This window comes from Rhinolophus hipposideros (assembly GCF_964194185.1).
Source record: "Rhinolophus hipposideros genome assembly, chromosome: 6".
Lineage (NCBI taxonomy): Eukaryota > Metazoa > Chordata > Mammalia > Chiroptera > Rhinolophidae > Rhinolophus > Rhinolophus hipposideros.
In genome coordinates this window covers 59,383,395-59,403,760 of record NC_138052.1, presented here as the reverse complement: position 1 = coordinate 59,403,760, position 20,366 = coordinate 59,383,395, and the positions used below count along the sequence as shown (strand labels likewise).

General features: G+C 33.7%; 1 protein-coding gene across 1 annotated transcript in view; it reads right to left on the bottom strand.

The window, feature by feature from the left end:
- FSIP2 (fibrous sheath interacting protein 2) overlaps positions 1 to 20,366 on the bottom strand; it is a gene marked incomplete at both ends in the record, with an annotated part of 80,587 nt that overhangs the window by 11,939 nt on the left and 48,282 nt on the right. Inside the window, 3 exon segments of the mRNA XM_081050774.1 lie at positions 1,940 to 2,040; positions 6,922 to 7,404; positions 10,044 to 19,567. Of these exon segments, the coding sequence (XP_080906900.1) occupies positions 1,940 to 2,040; positions 6,922 to 7,404; positions 10,044 to 19,567 (10,108 nt within the window).

Below are 20,366 nucleotides of genomic sequence, written 5' to 3'. Positions count from 1 at the left end.
TTCTCAGATGCAATAATTTCAAATGACTTGTGTTCAATTTCACTGATTCTTTCTTTTGCCTGATTGAGCCTTCTCTTGATTGAGCCATGTAGTGAATTTTTCAATTCAGCTATTTCATTTTTCAGCACCAGAATTTCTGTCTCTTTTGTTTATATCTCTTTTGTTTTTATTTTCATTTTGTTCACATACTTTCCCCCTGATTTCATTTATTCTTTGTGTTTTCCTATAGATTTTGAATATATTAAAGACAGTTGTTTTAAAGTTTTTGTCATATATGTCCAATTGGTGTGCTTCTTTATGGACATTTCCTGGAGATTTATTTGGCTTCTTTAAATGGGTCCTATTTCTGTGTTTCTTTGTGTGCATTCTGATCTTATGTAAAAGGTAGGCATTTGAAGAAATAGCTACTCCTCACAGTTTTTGGAAATCAGTGTGGAAGTTCTTCATTAATTAGCAGGACCCTGAACCTTGGGAACAGACTGAATTAGAGCTTTAAGGTCTTTGGTCCTTCTGGGCCTATTTTGTACTTTTCTTTGTCTTCTTCTGTTTTCCTGATCTACTTTAAACGTTTTATTTCCCAAGATTCTCATCATGTTTCTTCTCAGGTCCTTAGATATTCTACTATCATCTCTTGCTCTCAGGTGTTTGTGCATCTTTAGTACCCTGTGATTTTTACCCTGTCAAATGCCTTCTGTGGTTTCCAGGCTTAGATCCAAACTATGGAACTGTTCCCAATCTGAGCTTTTATTCAGGTGAAACAGAAAATATTCCCTCAGACTGTCCACTGATAGGCCAGAATATTGCAGACAAGTTACAATCTATTCTTTCCATTCCGAGGGAAGAAACTGGGAATTGGGCTATTTCTACCCACTGTGCCACATCATGTTGCGGAGGGGGTTGGGAAAGAGCAAGTAAAAAATCTGTGGAATTTCCTATTATATTGAATATGGCTTCTTCTTGATGGACCATTCACTTGGTTGCTGCTGACATTTGACTCAAATATTCTGGTCTGTCATTTTTCTCTAAATTGAATTTTATTTGGTATTACCTGTGCCCTTCTCTTTATCATTAATATAAATAATAGAGAGGTGCTTGCATTACCAACTATGTATGTGTAAATAACCATTACACAGGAAAAAGAGTCAATAATGGTCCACAAATAGATGTCCCGATTATGTCAAAAGGAAACAATTCCATTATGCGATGTGGAAAAAAAAATGCAACCATGTAGATTTCTTTCTTTATACCCATTCCTTCTCTCACAATAGAAAATGCTGCCTCTTCAAGATTATGTACATTGTTATAAACTTAAGAACAAATCTAGATAAGTTTTAACTATTCTAGATACTCATAGTTATTAAGTAGATTTCAAGTCTACAGTGCGCTTTGCTTTCTCTGTCCTCTGTAAATGCCACACAGTCTAGACTCTGCTGCTATAGTCATCCTAACTTGGGTTGTCTTCTCCTCATGTAAATGCTGCTTATCCTTATAGTCTCATATCAAATTCCATTGCATTATAAAATTTATCTTTGAATATACTAACTTACACTGCTTCCTCTCTTCTTTGGATTCTTCTTACAGACAGTTATAACACTGGGACATTTAGTTAACAGATTTGAGCAAGAACCCTTTGGGCAGGTGGTACAGATACTATTGTGACTCAGTACTTATCTCCCAGGTAAAAAACTAGCAAATTTTTGATCCAAGTCATGGCTGTACTAAAGGATGTAGAGGGCAGAAAAATAAAAATGGAGGAATCAAGTAAAAAGCGGAGGCCGTAGGAAGAGTCCACAGAGGGGAGGTTTGGAAAGGAAGAATGTGAAGGAAGGTCTAGCACTGAACACTTGCCCAATCATAGTTTTACCACGGACTTCATTCTTCCCATAAGCAATACTTTCATCTCAGATTTCTACTTTTATATTGTTTTAATTTCGCGTACCTGGCAGATGAAATCAGATCTTCTTGGTTGTATGAAAATGAACTCATCATTCTGTGTATGAAGTAATGTGTTGGTTCAGTAATAACATTTAGTTCTTCTTTCTGGAAAATTGAAAACCAAGTATTACATAATATAGAGTTTGATGTGTACTTTCTCATCTTATTGGCATATTCTGTACTCTAAAATATAATGAGAAAAAGTTTCTAGAAATTACCTAAAAGATGGATAAACGCTCTACTTCTAATTAAAATGTCTCTTTCCAGTATAATTCTGTGGAAATGGCTCAATGAAGATGATCTATATCATAATATTGGAGTTTGAATAGATTTGAAAGATAAACCTATCATAATGAAGAATGTAGTTTGCCATTTCTGCACTTTACTGATATTTTTAATCATATCTTACTGAGTTCAAAAATAAAAAGAACAGATATAATTCTGGTCAATTCTGAAACTTGTCTGGTCAATCATTATAAACTATATTCTGATCTATTTGTTAGGAAGTCATGTGCAGTTTCTTGGCTATACTTTATATGTAAATACTATTATTTTGATGTCTGTTAGAATCTCAGGAAAAAAGCTTTTATTAGATTATTGTTCATATAATACATTTTGATAATGTAATTCTATAGCATTTCTTTTTTCTTTAATTATTATTACATAAGTTTCAGGTATAAAACATTGTAATTTGACATTTGTATACACTAAAACGTGATCACCCTCAAAAGTCTATTTACTATCCATCACCATATAATTGACCCCTTTCTTCCCTTTACCCACCCTTCTCTCCTATCCCCTTTCCATCTGGTAACCACTGATCTCTTCTCTGTATCTAGGAGTTGTTTTTTGTTATGTTTTATTTTTCCATTTATTTTTTTATTTCTACATAAGTGTAAAATTATATGATATTTTTCTTTCTCTTTATGACATTTCACTTAGCATTACACCCTTAAGATCTATCCATTTTGTCACAAATGGCAAGATTTAATTATTTTTATGGCTGAGTATTATTCCATTTATATATAACCACAACTTCTTTGTCCATTCATTCATTGATAGACACTTAGGTTGCTTCTATATCTTAACTATTATAAATAATGCCGAATGAAAATAGGGAGGCATACGAGTATATCTTTTTGAATCAGTGTTTTCGTATTCTTCAGATAAATACCCAGAAGTGGAATAGCTGGACCATGTGGTAGTTCTATCCTTAATAATTTGAGAAACCATATTGTTTTCCATAGTGGCAGAACTGATTTACAGTCCCACCCAACAGGTACAGGGTTCCCTTTTTTCCACATCCTCTCCAATACTTGCTATTTCCTATCTTTTGATAATAGCTATTCTAACAGGTATGTGGTTTTGATTTGCATTTCCCTAATAATTCGTGATCGCAACATCTTTTCATGTGCCTGTTGGCCATCTGTACATCTTCTTTGGAAAAATGTTTATCCCGATCCTCAGCTTATTTTTTAAATTGGGTTGTTTGTTTTTGTTGTTGAGTTGTATGGGTTCTACATATATTTTTGGATATTAACCCCTCATCAAATGTGTGATTTGCAAATAACTTCTTCCATTCAATAGGTTGTCTTTTTCTTCTAATGATGGTTTCCTTCACTGTGAAGAAGCTTTCTAGTTTGATATAAAACACTTTCTAGTTTACTTTTTGCTATTTGTTTACTTTTACTTTTATTTTTATTTTGTTTCCCTTGTGTTTGGAGTCAGAGCTACAAAAATATTAAGATCAATGTCAAGGTGCTTGCTGCCTTCTAGGAATTTTATTGTTTCAGGTCTTGCCTTCAAGTCTTTAATCCATTTTGTATTAATTTTGTATATGGTGAAAGATAGTGAGTGGTCTAGTTTCCATTCTTTTGCATGTGGCTGCCCAGATTTCCCAGCAGCTTTTATTGAAGAGACTGTCCTTTCCCCTGTATAAGTCTTTGCCCCTTTGTCTTGAATTTATTGCTCACGTATGTGTGGGTTTGTTTCTGTGCTCTCAATTCTGTTCCATTGGTCTTTGCATCTGTTTTTTGTGCCAATGCCATACTGTTTCAATTACTATGGCTTTGTAGTATAGCTTAAAATCAGGGAGTAAGATACCTCTAGCTTTGTTCTTTCTCAAGACTGCTTTGGCCATTTAGATCTTTTGTGGTTCCATGCAAATTTTAAAATAACTCGTTATAGTTTTGTAAAATATGTCATTGGAATTTTGGTAAGGATTGCACTGAATCCAGATTACTTCGGGTAATGTTGACATTTTAACAACATGAATTCTTCTAATTCATGAGCACAGAATACTTTCTATTTCTTTGGGTCTTCAATTTCTTTGAATAGCATGTTATAGTTTTCATTGTATAGGTCTTTCACCTCTTTGGTTAAATTTATTCTTAGAATATTTTGTACTTTTGAATACATGGGCTTCCTTACTTCATTTCTCTGACAGTTATTAGTGTATAGAAATTCCAGAGATTTCTGTATATTCTATTTTTTTTTATCCTGTGACTTTACTGAATTCATTTATTCTAAGTTTTTTTGCTGTTGTTGTTTGTTTTTTGCTGAAGTCTTTAGTGTTTTTTGCATATAGTATCATATCAACTTCAAATAGTGACACTTTTACATCTTCCTTTCTAATTTGGGTGCATTTTATTTCTTTTTATTGCCTAATTGTTATGGCTAGTTCTTCCAATAAATATTATGTTGAATAAATGTGAGGACAGTGGGCATCCTTGTCTTATTCCTGATCTTTGAGGAAAAGCTTTCAGCTTGACACCGTTAAGTATGATGTTTGCTGTGGGTTTGTCCTATATGGCCTTTATTTTGTTCCCTCTATACCCATTTTGTTGAGAATTATCATAATATATGGATGTTGAACTATTGCAAATGCTTTTTCTGCATCAATTGAATAATCATATGAGCTTAGATTACCATTCACTATGTTAATGTGGTGTATCATGTTGATTGATTTGTGGATGTTGAACCTTCCTTGCATGACTGAAATAAATCCCACTTGATTGTGATGTATAATCCTTTCCAAGTATTGTTGAATTTAGTATGCTAATATTTTGTTGAGAATTTTTACATCTACATTTATCCAGGATATTGGCCTGTAACTTACTTTTTTATGGTGTATTATCTGGTTTTGGTATCAGGGTGATTCTGACCTTGAAAAATGTGTTTGGTAGCATTTCCTGCTCTTCAGTTCTTTTGGGAAGATTTTGAAAAGGATAAGTATTAATTACTTCTTGAATTTTTTAAAGCATTAACCAGTGAGGCCATCTGGTCCTGGACTTTTTTTTTCTTGGGAGGTTTTGATTACTGATTCAATCTTTTTACTGATAATTGAGCTATTCAGTTTTGTATTTTTCCATGATTTAATATTACAAGATTGTATGTTTCTAGTTATTTATCCATTTCTTTCAAGTTGTTCAATTTGTTGGTGTATAATATCTGTAGTAGTCTCTTGTGATGCTTTATGTTTCTGTGGTATCATTTGTAACTTCTCTTTCATTTCTGATTTTATTTGAGCCCTCTTTTTTCTTGGTTAGTCTAGCTAAGGTTTGTCAATTTTATCTTTTCAAAAAATAAGCTCTTAGTTTCATTGATCTTTTCCATTGCGTTTTTAGTTTTTATATCATTTATTTCTGCTCTAATCTTTATCATTTCCTTCCTTCTACTAATTTCTGGCTTCATTTGTTCTTCTTTTTCTAGTTAATGTAGGTGTAAATTTAGACAGAGATTTTTCTCCTTTCTTCAGGTAGCTCCATGTTGCTAGGAACTTCCTTCTTAGTATTGCTTTTGGTACATCCCATAAATTTTGGTATGTTGTATTTCTGTTTTCATTTGTTTCAAGGTATTTTTTTTTGCCCCTTTGATTTTCTTGATGAGCCATTGGTTGTTCAGTAGCATGTTGTCTAATCATCACGTTTTTGTGTTTTTTTCTAGTTTTTTCTTGTAATTCATTTCTAGTTTCATACATTTGTGGTCAGAGAGATGCTTGATATGATTTCAATCTTCTTGAATTTATTGAGACTTGTTTCATAGTCTAACATGTGATTTGTCCTGGAGAATGTGTATTTTGTTGCTTTTGGATTGATATTCTCTATCATGTATCTATATATCTATTTACTATCTATCTATCTATCTATCTATCTATCTATCTATCTATCTATCTATCATCTATCTACCATCTATCTATCTGTCTGTCTGTCTGTCTGTCTGTCTAGTTCACCTGTGATGATTTAGTGATGATGAACATTAGCTTTTGCTTATCTGGAAAACTCTTAATGCTCCTTCAGTTCTGAATGATAACCTTAGCAGACCAGATAGAAAATTCTTGGTTGGAAATTTTTTCATTTTAGCACTTGGAATATGTCTAGATACTACCTTCTGCTCTGTAAAGTTTCTGCTAATAAATCTGCTATCCTTATGGGGTTTTCCTTGTGTGTGTTAAGTTGTTTTTCTTTTGCTGCTTTTGAGATTCTCTTTTTATCTTTTTTATCTTTTTAATTATAATGTGTCTTCATGTTTCTCTTTGGATTCATCTTATTTGGAACTCTCTAGTCTTCCTAGACCTGGATGTCTATTTTCTTTCCCAGATAAGGGAAATTTTCAGCTATCATTTCTTCAAATAATTTTTATTTCAAACCCAGACCATCTGATTTGTGTGTATCTTTTTACTTTCTCCTACCTTGTCCCACTTTCTGATCACAAAAGGGCTGGAATACATTAAGTAATAGATATAAACAATGGGCTTTCATTTCTCTTATATGGTTTCTCATTGGGCTCTAAATAATATAAGTCTCTTATTTGCTTTCCCTCAATTGAGTTTTATGGCTTTTCTATTAATTATTTTTCTTATCCTGTAAAGACTGGGACCAGTTTAGGATTCTGTTCTTCCTAATTATGGTACATTTTTGGACAGAATTTCTGAAGATCTCTAGTTCCATAGGTATCTAATCATTGACAGTCATGTTTCTCACTCACCTTATGTGATAGCGTTTTTTCCCAAGAAGAGTCTGTTACTGGTGTGATTGTTGAACAGGTGGCCATGTCAAGCTCAGCATCAGCTTTTTTAACTTCTTTCTCCTTAGGTTCTTTTATACTATTTGAAGTTGCTTCGATACATTCAATATTTGTACTGGATGTGGTCTGACAGCATTTGCTTAGTGACAAAAACTTTTTCAGACTCTTTGTGCTTGCTGTTGTCTTGGGAGAAACATCTGTGCTTTCTGTTGGCTTTATGGTTGCTTGCACTTGATCTTTCAAGTATTCTGATACAACCTCTCCTAGAACAACTTCATCTTCCTCAAACATTAGTTCCTCGTCTATGTTACTTTTTGCTTCTTCTTTAATATCATGAGCTACTAATCGGATGATAAGATCTTTTTTGCTCTGAATATCTTTTAAAAGCTCCACCTTCATGATATCAGGCTTTCTTACATTCTGAAATGAATTTCTGCAAACAACCTGGAATTGAAGGTATGATGAATATTAAAAACAAATGCCTCAATCACTTTTCCTATGGTTATTTTAATATATATCTATGTTAATGTGATTTGTAGTTTTAAGTGGTATTACCTTTCTATGCTATTTACTTGTATATTAGCAATATTTTAAGAAGAAAAAGAAACAAATGAAAATTATAAGAAATATTTGGTGTCTCATAATTTTCATTTGTTTCTTTTTCTTCTTAAAATATTGCTAACATACAAGTAAATAGCATAGGAAGTTAATATCTGTCCAATAAACTGTAATTTAAAAACAAAGAAATATTTGGTGTCTATCATTTCTTTGACACGTAATTTACATAGTAATTCACCATAACTTACTTCAAAGTACAGAAGATCTAACATGGGCCTTTTCTTTCTTAAACTTTATATTTTGTTGCATCAGAATTTACTTTTTCCCCCCATTTACTTCTAAAGTTTTGTGACAGAAGTAAACAAAATAATCTATTTTTTTTCTGAAATTCTAGATAATGAATCATAGAGAAACCTATTTTTTCTTTAAAAACTCAAGCTATCATCTAATCTTGATTTTTAAAGGATGAATAACCAAAATTGTGAAGTTCTTTGACTTTTTAATCACTATCCTTCCACTCCTGATCCTTTGGACATATTTTTCAAAAAAAAAATCTTCAAAACATAAATCTTCACTTTTTTCCTCACATCCCAATCAAATTTCACTTTCCATTTTCTATGTCTAAAGACAGATCAAAGAAAACTATAATTAAATAACAATTTCTCCACTATTGTAGTCGTTGATGATTCCACAGTACCTCCAAATTAACTTGATTTAATACGCATAGACCTCAACATGCCTTTTAAACATTGTATGCCAGTTTCCAGATAATGGTGCCCTAATAGAATATTTTTTGTGGAAGCAAAATATAGAAACTGCCTCTTTAAAACATTAAAACACAATTGGTTTTGATTTTCTGTGTTAGTGGAGAGAACCCGTGGTTTAGAAAATCCAAGTTATTCTATATGGCTTTGGCATTTTTTATTAAGTATGGTTTTAATAGTGTATATGTTTAGTGTGTTGGGACTTTATGGTACCTCAAAATGAAAAATAAAGCCCTGAAGTGGAGTGAACAAGTATCTGGGTTCTCTGATCTAACCTACTACTTTTTTGTCTCTTCTCTGTCCCTATGCTGGAGAAAGACAGCATTGGTACCCAATTTGGTAAAAAGCACGTGTCTTAACAGAGTTCTTCCTCTGTGTCAGCTTCTTTGTTTTTCTTTGTTTATTTGTTTGTTTGTTTTCAAATGGCTTTTCTTCCTCTTAAGAGGACAGGGGTACTTATTTGGTTTAAATGTTATGTTCCTGCTTTTTGTGGTCTATAAATGACTTAAAGAGAGCAAGTAAGTAACAGTAAGATTTGTGACAGGCAATTCTACAGATAATTAAAACCTGATTTTGAGTAATGTTTTTCTATAGTCTGTTCACAGAAACTTTATTCCCAGGGGATTACTTATAATATGAATGAAGACTACCAAGCAATATGTTAATGCAATGATGAGAATTCATATGGAAGAGGAAATTTTTGAGCTGGAAAAGGACTGGACAGTCAAAATTTCAGACAAAGGAGATGAAATTATGCTTCATGCCGTTATAATCGCAGTATTTGGGTATGAAAGCATAAAGCACTCATTAACATATTTACCAGCCCTGAGGCTTAGTTCAGGGGGCTGTAGGACAGTGCTTGAGAAAATTCACTTCCAATTTATGCTCTAGGAAGAATGGCCCTAGTTTTTCTCATTGTCCAGGCCTCCGATTATATAACCCTACACACACTTAGTCCTATTATGAGTGAACACCATCAATACAAGGGGCTTTGGTAAAAGTCAAAATGTGTGGTGGATTAGCGTAATTTCATTGTCCAGACAATTCTTTTGTCCTCAGTTGTGTAGTTTCCTTATAACAAGGACATCATTTTGGTATTTTAAAGTCCCAACTAGGTTAATATATTTAGGGCCTGAAGGCTGCAGGGCAGAGCTAGTTCTATAGTAAGAGGAAATGGGTTCATAAAAATGGCAATATTAGGGCTGCTGGATCTAGACCAAAAATAGAAGAGGAAAGGAACTGGGTACTCCTTGAGAGTATAGAATAAATTGAGAAAGGCTAATATTAAGTGAAATAATAAGAAACAAGTATAATCTAAAAACTCTAATTTTTGAAGCTTCATATATTCTGATATTCTAATTGGACCTTTAGATATTCACAACAGAGAACTACAGGAACTGGAGGAAATTGTGTTTCTTCTGGATTTTTAAATGAAGATTATAGTTTCAGTCAGCCTTGTTTAACTGTTAAGGCCGTGTCCCTGTATTCCCATTCTACTAAAACAAACAAACAACAACAAAACAAAACAGTTTAAACTGATTGTCTTAGGAACACTAGCCTGAGACCTTTAGAGTGAGCCACAGCGCTAATATGGCAAGTCCCAGTAAATTGTATGACTGTATGATAAACCAGGTAATTCTCCTATTGGGATGGGTGATAGCAACAAAAAAATCATTCCAAAATACCTATTTGAAGAAGAGACTCACAGAACAAGTATGTCTCACGATTCACCTGTTTTTCTGCCATTGGTTTTGCGCTTACCTGTAAGGGTTTTACATCCAGTCGTCCCATCGTATTCAATGATGTCCGTCTTTCTTTTTTCATCTTTTCTACATTAGATGTGTCTGATGAGGAGTAACTTTTCCCACTTATTGACGCTCTTCTTACTTCTGCGATGCTGTGTCCAGTTTTTCTTAAACACTCCATCTTAAGTTCCTCAAGAGGTTGAGTTTTTATAGAAATCACTGCTAAATGTTCTGAAATAATATCTGGGTCTACTTTGATTGGTTTATTCCCAACATGTGGAACTATTTTAATTGGCATTTTTCCAACTAAATCTTGATCTGACTCTTCTTTCTCTCTATCAGGGATCATTTGAACAGCATGCTCTTGTGCCTTTTGAACAATTCTATCAAGGTCTAGATCTCCAAAGAGATCAACATTTGAATACTTTGAATCATCTGTATCTAACGGAAAACTTGAAACTCCATTAATAATTAAACTAGCCACTTTTTTAGGAAAGACTCTGTTTGTACCTTTAATATCATAATAAAGGTTTTCATTGGTTCCCGATTGTTGCAGTACATTACTATAAACAGAATCAATAACCTGAGAAATCATTTCTATACTTTCTGGATTTAAAAACTGTTCTTCAGGATCAGTAGCAACAAGACTAATATTACTTTTGGATATTTCAGCTGTCACAGATTTTGTCAGTTGAGATGCAATTTTATTTAACTCAGGTTTTGATAAGTTTTTTCCATCTTTGCTTGAGGCACTTGGCAATGGTACTAGTTTAGCCAAGAACAAGGCCAATGCTTCCTCCAAAATTATGGCATCTAACATAAAATGTTTCTTGGATGAAAGCTTTTTCGGGGACTTAAATTCATCAACAATTTTGACCACTTTTTCCATAATTTTGACAGCTTCCAGAACTAGTTCTGAACTTGATACTTCTTCATCTACTTGAAGTTTAAATTCAGAATTGGAAAGTTCCTTCACCATTAAAAAACCTATTATATCAGAGAGGACATTGCTCTTACCCATTAAATCTTTGAATATACAAGAATGTGAGCCAGAGTGCTTTAAAACACTGGTGTAAACAGAATTAACTACTTTATCAATACTTTCATTATCAGCTAAAGATATAGCAGACAATTTCTTGGCTGGCGGTATCAGTTTAATTTTACTTCTGGAGATAAATTCTTGTATTGAATTTAATATTTTTGAAGTTATTTTTTGCATTTCAGTTTCTAGAGAATTGGTACTTTCTTTATCCTCTTTTGGAAACATAGATAAAAGCTTTGATAAAAATTTCACAGCAATTTCTTCTATTATGTTATAAGGCAGTAGATGAGCATGTGATGGTTGAGGCTGGGGAGCACCGATAGTTTGGATAACATCTTTAAGAATATTTTCAACAACACTGTCAACTTCTGCACACTGATGTGGAGTTAGCTCTCCAGAAAAATAGTTCTGTAACTGATTGCCAGCTACCTCTCGGAGAACTAAGTCCACTATGGTTTTTGAAACGATTACACATCCGCTGGCTACACAATTTTGTATAACCTCTTGTGTTCCAAACTGTGAAAAGAGATTATTGTAAATAGAATGAGCCACTAATTGAATAATTTCATCATCATTTGGATGTAAGGATTCCACATACTGAATAATCAAATCTTTATCTTTGGAGATCTCTGTTGTGACTGTACTTAATAATTTCATTTGAAGGAAATCCAGCTCTGTGAGCCACTTACCTTCAGCTGTTTCTGCTTTGTTTTTGGATACTGTTGAGAAAATTTTGGATAAAAGAGCAGAAATCACATTCTCTAAAAACTCATAAGGCAGCATAATAGTATATGGTGATGATGTTTGACATTCTTTGCTCGCTGTTTGAGCCACTTTTTGGACCTTTATAACAACATCCTTAGATTCCAGAGGCAAACATGCTGAAGCTGGAACCTCATCAGAAAATAGCAAATTAAGCCGATGTTGAAAAATTTCATTTATCACTGCACTAGTTAGTCTTCTTGCTAAATTTTCCCCATTACTCTTGATGTTCTTACAAATGGAATCTTGAGATCTATATTCCTTCAAAATATTGCATAGAGAGGAGTGAACAACTTTGTTAACCAATGTTTTATCGATTGCTGGTATTTTATCTAAGAAAGGTATCTTATTTAGAGAGGGTTTTTTAGTCACTTTATGCATATGTGACATTTTATCCACAGTTATTTTCTCAATGCTCGGTGATGCTTCATCTGTAGTTGATTCTTTATGCCTGGGAGGTACATTAGGAATTGATGACTCTTTATCTACAGGTGGAAAAAACTGATTTTCCTTATTTGGCCTAAATACCTTAATTTGAGCCTTCGAAAACTCCTTTAACAGTGAATCAGTAAGTTTCATAGCTGTGTCATAGAGTTCAGCTTGATTTTCATCATCACTTACATTTTGGTGTCTATCATATGTTTGTGTTTCTGGTGAGGTAGAAAAGATTAATTTGTTAACCATTTCAGTGATAACATCTTCTAAAAATTTAGCAGGAAAAATTCCAGGTTTACTTTTTGGTGGGTACTGAGGATGGTCCGGTTTATTGGGTTCATTTTTAATCCCCTTAACTTTCACCTTCTCTGTCTCTTGTTTTTCCTCTCTTTCTCTCTGTTTCTCTCTTTCATTCTCTCCCTCTCTCTCCCTTTCTTTTTCTGTCTCTTTTTCTTCTTTCTTCTCTTTGGCAGGGAGATTTATGTTAATTGAGAGGGATGGATACTTTGTTGTCACAGACTTTGCAAAATCCTTACCAACCTCTTGAATTACATGAAATGCCGTATCACTTGAGGGACTATGGAGATTTGAATAAACTGATGAATCTTGAGAATAACCTAAAATATTGTCATAAATATTTTCAGTGATATTTTGAACATGTTCATAATCTTGGTATTGTTCATTTATATCTACTAGAGGTGGAGGTTCTTTTCTCTCCTCAGTGTTTGGCTTTTGGGTTACTCTTTTCTCAGTTTTATGTGTTGTGGTCTCTGTATTTCCCACTTCAGATGTCAAAGAAGATAATTGAATGGGATTGTCTTCTTTTTCAAATGACTTTTCTCTTGTTTTGTCAATCTTCTTCGCATTGTTTATTTCAAAGTCTGGTCCAGGTATTTCTTCTTCATCTTCTGCATTATCAGTAGCTACTGGAATTTGCGTGTGGATCTCATTACCTTGCCTCTCTTTTTCTTTGGAAGCTAATTTGCTTTTCTTCTCAATTTCATTATTTTTAAGTGTTACCCTCAAATCTGGCTTCTGAGTATCTTTACTTTTCACACTAGTAGTTGGAAAAGTAACTTTTGATACATTCTCATTATTGATTTGAATTGTATTTACCACTTTATTTTTATTCTCTTTCTTTTTATTTGCCACACCTGCAGCTGACCCTGATAACAGGTTAACTGTGTTGTATTTCATAATTCCAGTTATAGAAGTAACTTCTGGATCTTGGACTTTGCCCTTTTTAATTGATGTCTCCTCAGTTTGGAAACTTTTCTTTCTGTTCATTTTACCTCTATCTATTTCCAAAGTGCCCAACAAATTTTTCCAGTCAAAGGTTAGAGAAGTGTGTTTATATGATTGTTCTGGTAAAGTAAGTTGGTTTCCTTTTAAGCATCTGTTCATCTCTGTAGAGGTTTTCTCTGGTAGGTGTTGAATCCTTTGGGTGATGTTATCTGGATTTAGAAATGAAAAGAAGGTGGAAGACCAGTCTCCTGAAAAAAGTGGTTGAATCTTGAAAGCAGAGATTGCCTTCTGGGCTAAAGCAGCAATCATTTCTATTACAATGTTACTTTTATCATCCTTCTGAATTTCATTAGATTTGTACTTTGCTATAAACTGATCGTACACAAAATTGGATATCTTATCAACTGACTCTTTACCAACTGCTGGAAAAGAAAACATTCCTTCAGCATTTGGTAAAACTCTAATTTCATTTTTCCTAAATTCTCTTATCAGAGAGTTTGCAAATTTTATAGCCAAGTCCACAACATCTGTCTCTGGCATTTTTTTCTTAGAATCTTCAGTAATACTTGGAAGAGAATAAAATTTGTGAACGAGGTCAACAATTACATCTTCCAAAAATGTAGCTGAATATAGAGAAGTCTGTGTCTTTTCTTTACCAGGTTTAGTAAGTATAGAGACATGGTCATAATCCTTGGAAGATGATTCTTCACCATGTAAAAATGGCTGCAGATGATGATCCATGATTTCCTTCATAATGAAACCAGCTATTTTACTAAGGAATGAGCCTCCTTTTTTGCCTGCATCTTTTTGCATGTCAGCTTGAAATTCAGATTTTTTCAAAATATTATTACATATAGAATCAACCAATTTCTCAATCATTTCTAATTGCATACTTTCTGCATTCTCCTCTGCTGTGGCAAGGCGGATTTCATGTTCAGAAATTTCTTTGATAATTTCATCAGTCAGTTTTGAAACTGTATTCATAAACTCATAATCTGGTAAAACCTCTTCCTCTTTAAGTTCACTTTCAGTGTCAGCTGAAGGGAAGATATGCACTAGGAGCTTGTAAATCATATCTTCTAAAAGAGAACGAGAAAGCACAGTAATACATGACGGCAAGGTGTGACTATCTTTCATGATGACATTGAGCACATTTCTGATGATTTTATCAGCTTGAGGGCATGAATAAGAAGAAGATACTAATTCTCCTGAAACTAACGATTGCACCTGGTAATGATATATTTCTTCAAATAGCAAATGATATATTTTCCTTCCAAAACAAACAGTGTCACTTTGTATAGCCCTATATACTTGAATCAGAGTTTCATATTCATCTAATATTTTTTCATAAATTAGGTTGACCATTTCTTGAACCATTTCTTTATACCCTTCTGAAAAACACACATCATCGTCAATGTATTCAGCAACTAAAATCTCTGATGTGGTGAACTCCAGAACAATTGATTTTACTAATGCTGTAACAATGCCAGTAATTTTGGCTTCTACTGTATCTGGATTTTCAGCAGCTAAGACATTATGTGAGAATGCATAAAGGAGTTTGCATAAAAGCTCAGAAATTACTTCTTCCCAAAAGACAGCCAAGTTTACAATGAAAGACAACTCTCTTTGTTTAGGATCTTTTGCTTTCTGTTTATAATTTTGATCAACTGCAGCTGAAAGGGAAGTTTTATTTCCAGATAAAAATGACTGAAGATGATGGTTAAATATTTCTTTTATTATAAAACTTGCTATTTTTGAAACAGGTATGTTACTTATACCTTTTTTATCTTTTGTAAGAGACTGGTATAAATTTGAATATGAAAGATCAGCATAAATGGAATCAACCATAGACTGGATATCTTTTTCTGAAATCATACCTTGTTTTTCATTGCCATGTTTAATAATACATATTGCGTGTTTTGAAATTATTGACATGATTTCATTTATCAGTTTTATGACCGTATTGCTTAAGTCTGATTGAGAAGTATCTGGGCATTCTGCACTGGAGGCCAGTGGATTCATCTGAGATATGAGCTGAGTGATGATTTTTTCCATATGAGTATGTGATAACTTAGTAGTATACATTGTTGACACCTGTCTTTGGGATCTTGATTTAGTAATGCCACATTGAACTCTCTTTGTTAAAACATTAGTATTTAGTTTGGAGTGTGACTTAAAAGGAAGCTTTCCTATAAGATTTGGATGAATTTGGAAATCAAAAGTTTCAGCCAAGATGATTTTAGTTATCCTTGCAGCCAGTGTCTTTAAATCATTTAGAAAATCATTATTGGGTATAATTTCCATTTCATATTCTTGCAAAACTTTGCTGTACACCATGTCAATAACGTTTTTCACTACATCTCTCTCCACTGGAGGCAAACACAATTGTTCCTCAGCATTCTCTAAAATGATAAGTTGGGCTTTTGAGAATTCCTCTGCTATCAAATGTATGAGATTTTCAGCTTTATCGAACAGTTCATCTTCTGAATCTCTTACTGATTTTGTTTGTACAATGCCTAGCACCCTGTGGAATACTTTACTTAATACCCCAGAGACCACATCTTCCAAAAAAGTTGAAGAATAAACACTGGCATAAAACCACTGCCTTCTCTCATTGTCAAGAGATGTGTATGAAGAAGGCAATGGCTGATGAAGGCAATCCACAAATGGCTGAAGATGTTGTTGACAGATATGTTTAATGATAAAACCTGCAATTCTCTCAATAAGAACATCATTACTGCTAGTGATATTTTGCTCAACTGAATCTTGAGACTCAGAGTTTTGTAAAATATTTTTGAATACTGAGTCAACGAGCTGCTGAACATCATCCTCTGAATAAACAAATTTAGTTTCTTCTTCATCTTTTGAAAATCGAATTTCATGTTGACAAATTTTCATCCTAATATCAGTGATTATATCTGAAGCAATTTCATTGAAATTCACTCTTGATCTGTCTTTTGGAGTTTCTCTGTTTGGAACAAAGTTAGATGCAGAAGAAAAGATTCTAGATAATAATACTCTGATCATGTCTTCTAAAAACGTGTATGACAGCAAAGTGTTATAAGGAGATAAACTCTGACTTGGCTTGGTAGATTTACTGATGTTACTAATAATATCCTGAACAATATTCTCAGCTGTGGAAATAGAATAAGAAGATCTCCCATCTCCAGAAAACAGTGGATGAAGAAGGTAATCTAAAATAGCAGCTACAATTAAATTGGTAATTTTTTCTACAAAAATTTCACTGTTTTCAGACTCTTCATCAAGCTCAGGATCCAGCCCATGCTGTTTTAAAACATTTCTACAAACTGAGGTAACGAGTTCATCCACAATGTCTGTGTCAACAGAAGGGTAAGATTGCTCTTTGTCATCACATAAAATGTGAATTTTAGCTTTGTCAAAGTAGTTATTTATTGAGTTTACTATTTTTTGTGTCATGTTTTCCAGCTCAATTACAGTGTTGTGCTTTGAACTGAAAATTTTTGATAAAAGTCTGGCAACAATTTCCCTTACAAATGTATCAGTGTACATAACTAAGGATAATGGTGTGTGGTGTCTGTGTGCCTCTGTGACTTCACTGGGAACCTGGTGAACCATGTTCGATATTGCATCCAATGGAGTATTGGGGTGAGGCAAACCTTCTTCACACAAAAATGGTTGAAGGTGATTTTCAATAATCTCTTGGATAATAAAACTGGCTATTCGGTCAACCATAATTGGTTTTCGGCTGACTATACTTTTCTGTATTGAAACAGGAGATTCAGAAGTTTGCACAATATTACTATACACAGAATCCACCATCCTCTGGAGGTTTTTTTCTGTATGTAGATGCTGATTATCATATATAGTGAAACAAATTTTATGTTTTGAAATGGCGGATATAACCTTATTTACTATACAGGTAGACATTTCATTAAAATCTGAACTCATAAAATATTTTTTTCCCAAAGAGCAAGCCTTACTGGGTGGAGAAATGAGTTGAGATAAAAGTCTTCTGATGATATCTTCTAAAAATGAGTGTGATAACATGGTGCTATAGTCTGTTGAAGACCTGGCTTTGGAAGTAAATTCTCTCAGGTTATTTTGAAGTTTCTGCAATATAATTTCAGCTTCGAGAGGGTAATATGAATTAGGTGTGAGCTTTGCCGTGAAGCAAGATGGGAGTTGGTAGTCTAAAATCTCTAACAATATGCCATTAGTTATTTGTTGTGTTATTGAGGTAGTGTCAAATGCCAGATTACCACCACAGAACACTTCTAATTTATAGTTCTGAAAAACATCATAATAAATGGAGTCAACAATCCTACTAACAGTTTCTTTATGGACTGGTGGAAAACACAGCCTTTCTTCAGCATTCCGTAGAACAGTGACTTGTGCGTTATTAAACTCATTCACTACATTGTTGACAAATAATGTATTCATCTCATTAAGCTGGGCCTCAATAATGTTTTCATTTTTGCCCCACAGTGAAGTAGAGAGATTGAAAAACAGTTCTGAAATGATTTCCTCCAAAAATGTAGCTGAATAAACACCTGTATTAATAGCTCCCATATATAGCTTATTATGGATGGCTATCGTATCCATATCCTTTGTTCTCTGTCTTTCAAGAGTTGACACAGAAGAGCAATTTACTGAACGCTTCTTGCCAAATGGTGCTTGTATTTTGGAGCTGACCACACTGGTGTTTTTCAGGGATCCTGTCAAGTTGTTGCTGTCATAACTCATGTATCCTAAAAAACCTTTACCTTGTCTTAATTCTGCTAATTCTGGACTTTTTGATTTTAAGAAACTAGACTGCATTTCTCTTGTCCTATATTTTAACTGATTGTTTGCAAAAGGTGGACTCTGGGAGAGTTGCATACTGTGACATAGTTTGTCCATCAATGATTTAACTAGGCTGTGGGAAATAATAGTAAGCATAGAGTCTGATGACAATAAATCTTGATCCATTTCTGCCAGATTTTCCACAAGGTCTGACATACAATCTCCTTGCAATTGTTCACAGTCCATTGCTCCCTTACAATAATTAAATTCTTTATCTTTCACACTTTGAAACATTTTTAAAAGATGATGTTCTTCTGCTGATATTTCATCAGAAGGAGGGCCGTTATCAAGAAAGATAGTGTTTGTGAATTTTTCCAAAAGTGTTCTAATAAGTTTCTCACACACGATATTGAGAAGAAAAACTGATTCTGGGGTGAGCCCTAAGTTATTTCCAAGTATGCCATTACTTCGCTGATCATTTGAGAATGAGAAAAACGTTCTTGCTTTTTCATCAGAATCCATAGCCTCACGTGGGTGTTCATCTGGTAAAAATAAATCTAAAACAATATTAAAAACTTTATTGACTAATTCTTTGGATTCACAAGTTTGTAAGCTACCAACCAGATTGTCTAATTTATATGCCAGATAATGTAATTTATGTTTTTGAATCAGATGATCAATTTGGTGAGTAGATGATTCCAAATCTCGGCAACTTATCTGTCTTTCCATGGTGTTTGTTTTGTTGCAAATGGGCACACTATTGCTTCTAAGCATGGGAAATGATGTATTTTTTCTATTGCTTTCAAGGTGATGAGTTATTCCTATTTCTTGTGACAGTACATGAATTACTCCTATTAAGAGATTCTGAAAGAGATTATCAAAATCAGCAGCAGCTACTCCTGGGCTGTAAATGTACTTTGTTTTTAAAGACAACATTTGCTGTGTAATATCAGGTTCTATAATGTTACCATTAAAAAGGATCTCAGTAATGGTCTCAGAAATTCTTAAAGCAAGTTCTCCAATAGCAATTGACCTGTTCTCAAACACTTGAGAATCAATTGAAATTATCTTGTTAAATGCTGCATTTTGGCTTTCCCTTGTTTTATCCTTTCCTCTGCCATCGTTGGTGCTATCAGAAATGCTTGAAATTAAATGGCAAATGACAGACTCAGTGAGATGGTCACAAAATTGATTAAGCGAGGAATCATTGTATATGTTTCTTAGAGGCAGTTTTGATTTGTATTTTTTCTTTGACACTGTAGAAACAATAGATGCCGTCTCCTCATTGGGAACTTAAAAAAAGAAAACATTACCATTTTTAGCATGCATTAAGGGAAATATGGAAAATTCTATATACTGGTAACTATTTACATATGAATTTCACCTTTGGAACACCTCACTCATCAGGAAAGAAATGGGTTTTCTTCTGACATTCATTTCCCATCTGTGGAATCTTAATTTTAGCCAGAAAGTTGAGAAAATAACCCTGAAAAATTCAATCTCTAAGTCAAGTGCTGATAATCTGTCTTGCTTAGATAGTAAGAAGCTGGAAATCCCGGGGCATAAAAATGATTTCCAAGTTTAGTGTTACATTCTAGCATGTCTGCAGTGATCTATAGAGACATATAAATATTTAGAAATATATTTTTAGTCAAAACATTTAAAGTTATACTGTGTATTACTTTTAGGAAGCTAAGGAGTTGTGAATTTGACTGAAATGAAAGTGTGCTAACACCACAAAGGTTAGGGATAGATGACAATGTCAGTAGTACTTTAACCCCTGGATTGCAGTCAGTCACAAAATTTGTCCCAAACCAGCCATATAGAATCAAGCAACTCTTTGTGGATGTGGGGGGCTTTTAGCTGAGCTTTGACTGCTCGAAAGTATTTGGCCATATTGAGATGAAGGAAGTGAAGTAAGAATATTTCATGTGAAAGAATGAACACGAGTGGAATCACTGCAAGGCTCTGCACATGTCTAAGAATAGAGAATTAATTTGATAGAAGAGCCAAATACCAATGGGATGGAATCATGGTGCTTCTCTTGTTTTTTCTTTATTAATTCTTTAAGTTCAATTATGCTATCCTTGG